General features: G+C 34.9%; 1 protein-coding gene across 1 annotated transcript; it reads left to right on the top strand.

Annotated features, from left to right (window-relative positions):
- Positions 1-2,965: 2,965 nt before the first annotated feature.
- Positions 2,966-6,555, top strand: LOC143556242 (uncharacterized protein C594.04c-like). Its single transcript, XM_077045616.1, has 3 exons — positions 2,966-3,198; positions 5,004-5,267; positions 5,815-6,555. Exons 1-3 carry the CDS (start codon positions 2,983-2,985, stop codon positions 6,292-6,294), a joined length of 960 nt encoding a protein of 319 aa, XP_076901731.1. The 5' UTR covers positions 2,966-2,982; the 3' UTR covers positions 6,295-6,555.
- The last annotated feature ends 4,710 nt before the right edge of the window (positions 6,556-11,265 follow it).

Consider the following 11,265-nt stretch of genomic DNA (forward strand, 5'->3'; position numbering starts at 1 on the left):
ACGATGACTCCTAAGAACTTCCCTTCTTCCATCCCAAAAGAACACTTGCTCGGGTTGAGCTTCATGTTTATCCGTCTGAGCGTGTTGAAAGTTTCTTCGATGTCTTTCAACATCGCTTCTGGCTCAAGGCTTTTGATGACCAAGTCATCCATGTAAACTTCCAAGTTCCTCCCGATTTGGGCATGGAACTCTTTGTCCATCAGGCGTTGGTATGTGAACCCGGCATTCTTAAGTCCGAATGGCATCATTTGATAACAAAATGTGCCATCGAGCGTCCGAAATGCGGTTTTGTCCTGATCGTCAACGGCCATGTGGATTTGATGGTATCCTTTATACGCATCAAGGAAGCATTTAAGGCGACACGGTGCCAACGAATCTACCTTAAGGTCAATTTCGGGTAACGGGTAACGTGGTCGTGGGTTCGAGTCCCACGGATGGCGCCAATGAAGAAACACTAAATGACCCCGGCAGATTACGGATAATCTTAGGGTTAAGTAGATGCTTCCCACGAGGGTTAGGTCCGGCAAAGATGGTTATTCTTCTCGACCTGCAAAACAGACACCGTGAGCTCGTCACTGAGAAGGGGGGGTTCTTCCTTGTGACCACCCTCCGGCGTGAGAATCAGACTAGATTGTTCTGAATATAAGTATATATTGAGAGAAATAGTTAGAGAGAAGATAAGATGATATAAGATGATGATACCGTTCCAAGGTGTTGGAGTATTTATAGCCGAAGGTAGGTTTCCAAGCAGGTACGGCCAGCTGTATAATATTCCTTTTCCACCAACTACGGGCTATGTTCGTGCCACGATGGGAGTTGGTGGGTAGGCAGCGGCTGATAGTGACATTTTGTACTGGAGCGTGCTCCTCCTGGTACTATTGTCTGTGAGCTGTCACCCTGTGATTGGTTCATGGGTCGCTTTAGTCAGATCTTGTCTATTTGTCCATATCCTGGTAGGTATAGTACAAAAGATCTTCTGGAAGCGTACGGACTGGCTCTTTTGGGCGGGAATATTCCCGCCTTGCTCATTCCTTCTTCATGTGACATTACTGAAGTATAATAGTTAGTGCCTTATGCGTGTAGCTTTATTGTTAGTGCGGGTAGCCTTCCCTCATGGCTTGTATCCGCAGCTGCGGGAACAGGCGGGGTACTGTACCTGGGAGGCTTTCCTGCGGGAACAGCTGGCTTACTGCGTGTAAGGTCTTCATCTCTCTGAGCGTGGTGGGTCCTGCGGAACCAGTTGATCTTTGCGCAGACGTACCTCTAAGGTGTGTTGCGGGTCCAACTGGGCTTTGCGGGGACCTACCTCTTCAGAGGTATTGTCGTATTGATTGACGGAGTTGGTGGTGTGCATAATATAGCCTCACCCAAAACGTACTTAAATAACATGCATATTCAATTGTTATCTTATATGTTTAAAAAAATTAAAAATTGAAAAAAAAACTATTGTTTCCGTTAATAAATTTGTATTTTGAACTTATCTTATATAGGTTCGAGCAAGTCAAGGTGCATTCATTTAAGTATTTTCATCAAATATCGGTATGATTTTTAGTTTAAAACATGTCACTAGCGTTGTCACATCTCAATTTGCGGCATTAATTTCATGCCATATCCCAATATTGTTGAAATGTGTTTCTTTGGCAAGATTTATGATCACTTGTGTTAGATTAAATAATTCCTAAACCTTTGTTTAAGAAAAATGATCAAATGCAATTATTATGTTTTCCTAGACATCTATACAACATAACTTATATTGATGGCTACTTTAACCGGTAGCAGTGGAGGCTTTGGAGATGAGCAATGTGAGCGTCCAGTCGGGGCAAAAAATATTTTAAAAATTATTTATATTATATATATTTTTAGATACCTGAATAACTATAAGCCCATTATCATGATAAACTCATTCTAATATCATAATTTTGCTAATTGCTATGTTTATTATAACTTTAATCATTTTTCTAAAAACATAGTTAATATTATTTAGTTCGTTAAGACCTAAGAGACAGATTTTTTCCAGCTCAGCGAGGGCACATGAATTCTCAAGACCGTCACTGACCGGTAGTTGACCGTTAGAAGGATATTGTATGGAATTTATAACGTTTAGGTAGGGGTGTTCTTCGGTTTGTTTTTTGGGTTTCGGGTTATTCGGGTCGGGTTCTTCGGGTTTCCAAGTTTTAAATCTTGACCCGAAACCCAACCCAAATCTCTCACGGGTTTTTCGGGTTCGGGTTTTTTCAGGTTGGGTTAATCGGGTTTCGAGTATCCTAGAAACAAAACAAAAAAATTTAAAAACTATAATGCTAAAATTAAAACAGCATATTATTCTTTGCTCGTAAGCAAATAATCAAATAATAAACCAACATAGCTTGACAAAACAATCCCAAAAAAGAGAAAAACTAAGTCGAACCATAATCGTCTTCAATCGGGCGTGATTTGGTTGTCGATTACGGTTGCTATTAGTAACAAATGGAAAACATATATTAACAATAAACAATCGATCTATAATAGTTGTAATGACAACGTACAATCGTTTAGGACTAGATTCGGATAACGTTAGTGGCTAATATACTAAGCCTATTATACCTAAAAATATATTTTATTTCAAAACTAAAAGTTTATTCGGGTTGACCCAAAACATATAAATCAAACCCGCGAACCAACCCGAATTACTTCGGTTCGGGTTCGGGTTAGTCTTTTCTCGGGTTCGGGTTTTTTGGGTCGGATTAGTTCGGGTTCGGGTACGTGTTTTCTCGGGTTGGGTTTCGGGTAAAAGTGACAGCCCTGCATTTAGGAGGGTAAATATGGAATTTAAAAGTTTTAAGATATAAAATTTATAGGTAAATGCATGAAACACAGAAAAAGAACGTCCGTGGGTAAGTTATGATGAACACAACTCTATAACACACAAAGAGAAACTACTTTATACTAATACTATATATATAGCACTTCATCATCATACTTTTGATCTCACTTCAATCAAACATGGCTTTTAAGAATGCTTTGATTGCATTCATAGCTCCTCTCCCTTCAATAATCTTCTACAACTACTTCCTAAATCACCATCAAAATGATGATCATATTCTTTCATTTTTGTGGAACTGGTGCTATCGACACCCTCTGATCTTAGCCAACACCCTCTTTTTCCTCAACATCGATGTCAGTTTCTGGCTTATTAGCCTCCTTCAGTCCAGCAATTGGGTAAGGTTTCTGATCTACATTAGTTGAGTATATGGGCTCTAAGTGAGCCTAGTCAGGTCGGGCTCAGGATCAAGCTCGAAGTTAAACGAGCCACCTGGCATTGCGCATTTATTTTAACAAGCTGGAAAGTCAAGCTTTAGCTAGCTCGTGGCTTGTCCAACTGACTTGTTAATTCATTACTTTTTTACACATTGTTGATATATAAAGGAAAGGATTAATTTTGTGACATACACGTAATACAAACTAAAGAGTTTATAACATTATATGTATTTATAATTTTTGTTTTTTATTTTCTTAGAAATAAATAGGCAAATTCAAAATATTAAATGTATTATTTTTGTATATTTTTCAACTAGCTTTAGAAACCAGTGTATTACACGGGATAAATTAATGTATAAATTACAATGAATAATTTAATGCAAATAAAAAAAGATAATTAAGTCTCTTTATATTATGTAAAAAAATGTATTACAAATATAGTCGATTTATATCATCAAATATATTTACATTTTAAATCGAGAATGAGTTGTATTACCATTGGTATACAATGATGAAACAATGTCACTGGAAGCAACATTTATAACAATGAGGCCTTTCAATATGAAAGATGTAACTAAAGTCTTTCACAAATATGTTATACATTCCATACCTAGCCATAAACAAAAAAAGACACCATATTTTTCTTTTTGAACAGCTTTCATGTTTTCCTTATAAATACGCTGTTGTTCAACTATCACAATAGTCTTATAATAAATATAAAAAAGGAAAAATTTGTCTATAATTTTTAAGACTGAATATTTGTAAAATTAAATTAAAAAAAGTTTATTATAGTTTTCTTCAAAAAAATGTCTAAAAAAATTGAATGTTAATATACTCTTTAAACATAAATTCTTTTATATATATATATATATAGGGGAAGGTTCATGTACATTTTAATATTAACATGAGAACGTAGGAAATAATACCAATTTATAGAAAAATAAAAACGTAAGAAACAATACCAACTACAATACCTATCTACATAAACAATGATTCATAATAACAAAGAAAAGAACCTAAAAATTACAACAAAATAATCAAAATCAAGAAAAAAATAATAACAGCAAATACCAACAAATACTCATAACAGCAAAAGAAAACATCTAATAATAACAACAAAATATAAATCAACAAATACTTATAACGTCTCATAATCGAAAATTAGCAAATACGAACAAAAAATAACAACAAACACCTATAAAAATGAACCTAACAATAACAACAAATTGGTTCTCACCGTTTTCATGTTAAGAGTAAAATGTATTTGATCCTGTTTCTATATATATATATACATTTCAATTTTAAAGAAAATATATTTATGACACGTTATTATTATATTAATATTTTTTTATATTAAATATGTTTAGAAAATATAATTTAGGACATTAATAATTCAATCAATGGAGATTAACCAATTAATACGGTAGATTGAATTTATAATCAATACTATATTTAGAACCAACATTTTTTTTCCATCAATAGATCAATAGAAGAGAAGTGATTTTGGAGGGAATTTGATAATGAGAATTAACCTCAGAATGTCATGTGTCCAAAATTATTTTCTTTTATTAGTATAGATAGAGGTAGATATTGATAAATGTTATAATATTATTAATATTAATTTTAAATGAGCCAACAAACAAGTTATCAAGCGAGCCACGAGCCAAACCAACCCTGGTTTGAGTTAGGCTGGGCTCATAATTACAAACAGTGGCTATGTTTTTTTTAAAGTTATACTGGTGCTTGATGGTTTACCATTTATGCAGATGATTGATTTGTACTGGACGGTGATTCCGGTGTTGTTGGTGCATTACTTTGGGAGGCACCCTGCTGCAGAATATAACCTATGGCGGTCGATGGTGGTGGTGGGTCTGACATGGGTTTGGGCTATCAGACTGACTCATAACTATTTTCGTCGGGAAAAATGGCAGTGGGGTGCAAGAGAAGATTGGAGGTTCACTGATATGGCTAAACAACACGGTCAAAACTGGTGGTGGGTTTCGTTCTTCGGCGTTTACCTCATTCAACAGGTAAATTGATATCCATTGACTGTTAAACGGGGTGTGTTTATGGGTTGAACCTGATCCCTGAAAAGTGATGTGAATTCGAGTATTAAACAAACACAAAAATCGTGTCACACATTTAACAAATCTTTTATATTATTTTTCATATTAACACTCTAAAATTATAATTTTACAATAAAAAGTACAAATGTATTATGTATATAAAAAAATATTACTTTGAGACTATGAAACTTGAAATTCATTGGCGTAAAATGCCTAACCAGCTTAAGTTGTAACATAAAGCACCTCGTTATCTAACTTTTATAGAAAAAAATAAATAAAATGTTCAACCCAAACACAACACATTTTGTTAAACTGAAAGTCTGAAACGTGTTCATAGTTTTACCACAAACATGCCTAGATCATTTAGACAAAATCCTAATTGTGAGTTTCATGATATGTTGGTGTCGTGTAAAAAGTTTAAACCCATGTTTAAAAACACATGTACAATATTTCTTACGTATTTAATCACTTTTGAATATCTAGTAAACTATTCTTGATTATTTCGAACTAGGTGTTTCTATTCGGTGTATGTCTACCCTTGTACATTGTTCACTCGGTCAACAAGCCACTAAACATATGGGACTTTATCACATTAGTCGTCTGCGTTTGTGGCATCATCTACGCCTACATAGCCGACACCCAACTTCACGCATTTGTGAGCAACAATGAGAAGTTAAAAGAGGAAGGAAAGGCCATGGTACCAAATCTTGATGAAGGCTTGTGGTACTATTCTAGGCACCCAAACTATTTTGGTGAGCAAGTTTGGTGGTGGGGACTAGCCATCTTTGGTTGGAGCCTAGGTGGGTCTTGGGTCTTTGTGGGTGCACTCATAAACACCTTGTGCTTGGCTTATGTGACCACATTGGTAGAGAAAAGGATGCTCAAACAAGCGTATCGGGTTGATGCATATAAGATGTACCAAAAGACTTCTGTTTGGGTTCCATGGTACAAATTATCTACAAATCTATTGCCAAAAGAAAAGGATAGCTAAGATCTATGGATCAAGTGAAATACGCATTGCTTCGACAAATATTTCAAATGATTTGTATTTTTAGCTTGTCGATGGCGGGTGTGTTGATTCATTGGTGTTTTTATATCGTATGAAATCGATTGTTATTTATCATTTGTGAAAATGTTGCTAAACCGTCATTAATGTGAATTTTGTATAACATTTTTTTTTCTTCGTGAAAATTTTTAATGCAGTATTATAGATTTTGCTATTTATGGATTATTATTTTTTTGTTTATATTATCGTTATTGCTATTAATATTTGATCAAACTTATATTATTGTTGTTATTAAGCAATTATTAGGGTCTAGGGACAGTTAAAATCCGTCGCAAGTTAATCGCAAATTTTGAGATGAATTTAAAAATGTGTCAAGAATTATTAAGAACTATCGTCTAAGGCCCGGTATACTTCATTAAGAAAAGCACGGCCTGTTGTAGCTTATTACGAATTAACATGATTCACTAGAACCCAATCTAATCTATTAGGTATTAAGACCTCTTCTAGCATGTTTCACTATCAAGACTTTACCTATCACGTTACCTTAAGAACAATAACTCTTAAGACCCGGTATGACACATTAACACATGTATCATTCTTTAAATTATGTGATTCTTCAAATTAAAACGTAGACCATACTAATTACTGAATGGTGAACACCATTTCTGTTTTATATTGTAGACAATACCTTCCCTTAATTTGGGCTACATACGTCCATTAGAGATGGCTCATTAGGGTTGTGTCCAATTATTTTCTTTGTATTTAACAATGTTAATTAAAGTTTTTACTTTTTTGTTGTTAACTTTAGTGAATATTGATTAGCTTCATAAACTTTTATTGATTCTCTAGGTTGTTTATAACTTTCTTGATATTTTTTCATGAAAGCCTTAAAATTATTTTAATCAAGAGAAGATTTATTTACAAAACATATAGAACGAGTTGATATTTACTACTTAATCCTCATTATAACTTCTTTTGATGTTTCAATAAGTTATATTATAGTGTATTTTTTCGAGCTGTCTCGACTTGTCCATTTTCGCCCCTCGTAACAAAAAAATAATCCACTACGCTACACCAAAACATACACGATTCATTTGAGTAATCATAATTTAATTATAATTTATGAAAAAAGAGTAATTAAGTCACATATGAACCGTGCTTAATGGAAAAATGAATTGGCATGTAGTTAAAGGTCTCCTAATTTGATACCCACTTACTACTAAATTACAAGGGTTAGTTTTAAAAACAATATTTACCATGTGATTAGCTGTTAGATTCCTCCACTAATCGTCTAATCCCCACTAAACCACCTCTATAAATACCATATAATCCTACTTCCTACACTCACACAAGCACTTAACATACACAAGCAACACTCATCAAAACGGAAAGTGTGAAGCTAGCCATTGCACTCACCATCATGGTCCTCATAGCCTTCACCACTTCTGGAACCGTGGCTCAGGAGTTTGGGCCAGCACCCGCACCTTCCCCATCAATGGAGAGCGATGGAGTCATGTTGCGAGTGCCAGCTTTACTTGCAGTGGTTGTGTCATTTGTGGCTTATTTCTTCTAAAGCGTTCGATCATGTATCCTCTTTAATTATTACTTTGATTTTCGAACTTGTATTTCTAGTGTTTGATTTCTCATTTGTAAGTTGTAACCCTAAGTTCTTTTGAACATGTGATATGATGAAACTTTTATTAGTTTTGTGGTTATTACTATCATGGATACCTTTCAGACTACATTCATCAAATTCATTATCCTTGTCACACTCATGTATATCATATCGTTGAGTTGATAAATGCCACATCTACTCGGTTATTATATGTAAGCGGACCACAATTTAACACGAACGCAATAGTTTTCATATCTTGCCGCAAAATAATATTATCTTCACCCTGATATCATGTAGTATATTTCTTGAAATAACATATAGAAACAAATTCAACGTATACTTGATTCATTACCTTAAAAATTCAAGTAATATTGCCAACCCTAATATAAATTTACAATAACCGAACGTTTAAAAGTACGTGTTGAAAAGTGCAAACTTTTTGGAAAAAAATATAAGATTACGGATTAGAGGTTAAAGTTGTAGTGGCGCAAAACATATGTAGAATTTGGGAACTCATCGCAAACCTGACCCAACTCAATGGCCATGCATATGAACCAGGTTTAATTTTACATTTCCTTCACAAACTAAGAATGAAAAAAAAACATGATAGATAATATTTCTAAAATCTAAAAGAATTATACTTTTAAGAGAGTAGTTAGCACCAATATGGGTAGGGTATATGACTTCTAAACCACATGACAACACCGCTGTCACCCAATTTTGGTAGGGCGCATGACTTCATTTTATAACAAATGTTTGTCATATAAAATTGATTTATTTTTGTCTTTTATTGTAATTGGATAACTAAAAAACAAACAAAAAGTTCTAGGGTAAGTGTGGGTAGGAGTTATCATTGATTTTGTAGTTTGTGGGAACTTAAGGGTATGAGATGGTAGCATAGGACGGTGTATGAGTAATACCCATGAGTGATTTTACTGTTACCTACCTACTAGAATTCAGCCGGCATCAATATGCGACCCTTCTAGTTTCTTTTAATTCATTTTCAACATTTAAACTCACAAATGCGATGTTCCACTTCCAATTAGGCCTGTTCACGAGCCGAGCCGAGCTCGAGCCAAGGCAAGCTCAAGCTCGGCTCGAGCTCGAGCTCTTAATCGAGTTAAAAATTTGAGCTCAAGCTCGGCTCAGCTTTAAATCGAGTTGGCTCGGCTCGGCTCGATTTGGCTCGAGTTTACCTGTAATAGTAATAAAAATGATATGCAACCATCAAGTTAAACTAAATAAATATGACGCTGAGATCAACACTAACCAAATACAAACTAAATAAATACGTCTAATAACACTATCGAAAACAATATATGTTCAACAAGTCTAAACCAAACCAAATACAGAATTAAGTAGAGAAGTATTATTTATGAGCAGCGGTCGATGGCGGAGGTGAATATGAGCGGCGGCCGGCGACGGAGGTGAATATGAGCGGCTAGGATTATGGTGGAAAATGGAACATATACTGATTATTGAATGTGTGAACTATGAAGTTGATCCCATCTCTCAGTTACTTAGTATATGGAATTATGAATATGGACTATGGAGTGAGAAAGGAAATTGGGCTGGATTAAAGGAAAGCTCATGTGTTAAAATAATTGGGCTCGATAATTATATGCATGTATGTATATATATATATAATACATTAAAATAAAATAGTTCGAGCCAATTGAGCGAGCCTATCAAGCGAGCTCGAGTCGAGCCGGGGCTAGCTCAGGCTCGGCTCGTTTAGAAATCGAGTCGAGCTAGGCTCGGCTCGTTTACAATCGAGCCGATTTCGAGCGAGCTTTCTCCGAGCTTTTTTCGAGCGAGTTTAGAGCCGTGAGCTTTTTGAACAGCCCTACCTCCAATTCCAAACAAGATTTAGTTAGTTACAAATTATGTACCTTTAACATGTTATAGTACTAGAGATATTGACTGTATAACAAAATTTATTTGAGTAAAAAGTCACTAGGGATTGAGGGCTATTAATTTCATATAGATTTTACAAAGTTTTTGTTAATTATATCTATAAACATGAATAGTGATAGAATCCTAATCATGTAGAATAAATCATGAACATGCATGAACTTGGACAACACATTACTACTATATACTATTGAAAGATTTGGTGCCGCAACTAATTGGTGAAAGTTTGTTTTCTTTGTAACGAACTTAATGAAAACCGACCTAATGATAATTTTGTTTTTGATTTTTAAGTTCCGGTATCGTTATGAGCGTGACGGAAACCGACCAAATTCGCTAAGCTCATTGCGTTTTCTTTTAGTTCTAGTACCGTAACGAATGCGATGAAACGACCAAATGACAATTTTTTTGTTTTATTTCCAGTGTCGTAATGAATGTGAAGGAAACTGATCGAATCGGCGTAGACTCACCGCCTCAACACCCCGGATCGACAATGGTGGGCTTTACCAACGCTCGAGTTTGACCGACCGACACTACCCATTGATGATTGGTCCACCTCAATTTTTATATTTATTTACGGTTTAGTTCCGGTACAATAAAGCACATAACCAAAACCGGCCGAATTCAGATGTAAGGCCCCGTTACCGGTGCCCTACATTTGGTGTTGGATTTACTCATAAACGCAGTTCTAAATATCAGAGTTAATTAAAACTTTCGCGGAATAATATAAAACATCAACCATTCATTACAATTATCCATAAATTGTCTTTTAAAACATTACATAAATTATATCATTCAAAACATCATGACAATCTTCAGATGCCAACCTCTTCAATCCTGCCATGTGCCCCTCTCAAACCAGCTGTCTCAATCTGTTAACCTGCGTGCATACTAAAAGTCAGCTACGCTGAGTGAGTTCTAGTTAATCACACATTAAACCATACATACACTTACCTCCGATTATGCATCCAAGACACATAATCGTTACTTTACTAATTTACTTTCATTACATAAGTTCATACATACGTTCATACTTTATTACTTTCGTACTATATAAATTACTGTCCTTTTCTATCTCGGATATTATTAGGGTCCGATCCCTTCCTTTTCTATCTCAGATATTATTATGGTCTGATCCCTCTTTCCTTTGTCTATCTCAGATATTATTAGGGTCTGATCCTTTTTTTTTACTTCTCTATCTTAGATATTATTAGGGTCTGATCCCTTTCTTCTCTATCTCAGATATTATTAGGGTCTGATCCCTCTTTCTTCATCTCCGTACATACTGTCTATACATGCCCTTAACATACATACTTTCTTTAATCATTCACACATATTCATATGTTGTACATATTTCTATCATACACATTCATCTATCATAAACATACCTCCCTTGTCAACACGTGCAATATCCGAAGATCGTTCACGTA

Source organism: Bidens hawaiensis, unplaced genomic scaffold, assembly GCF_021521415.1.
Source record: "Bidens hawaiensis isolate Kalapana, Puna unplaced genomic scaffold, B.hawaiensis_p1.1 tig00018487_1, whole genome shotgun sequence".
Taxonomy (NCBI): Eukaryota; Viridiplantae; Streptophyta; class Magnoliopsida; order Asterales; family Asteraceae; genus Bidens; species Bidens hawaiensis.

What these genes read in the sequence shown, in the direction of transcription:
- LOC143556242 (XM_077045616.1), top strand. Translation starts at nt 2,983, where the DNA reads ATGGCTTTTAAGAATGCTTTGATTGCATTCATAGCTCCTCTCCCTTCA. An exon ending in TCCTTCAGTCCAGCAATTGG is followed by an intron (nt 3,199 to 5,003) that starts GTAAGGTTTCTG and finishes CCATTTATGCAG; the next exon opens with ATGATTGATTTGTACTGGAC. An exon ending in GCGTTTACCTCATTCAACAG is followed by an intron (nt 5,268 to 5,814) that starts GTAAATTGATAT and finishes ATTTCGAACTAG; the next exon opens with GTGTTTCTATTCGGTGTATG.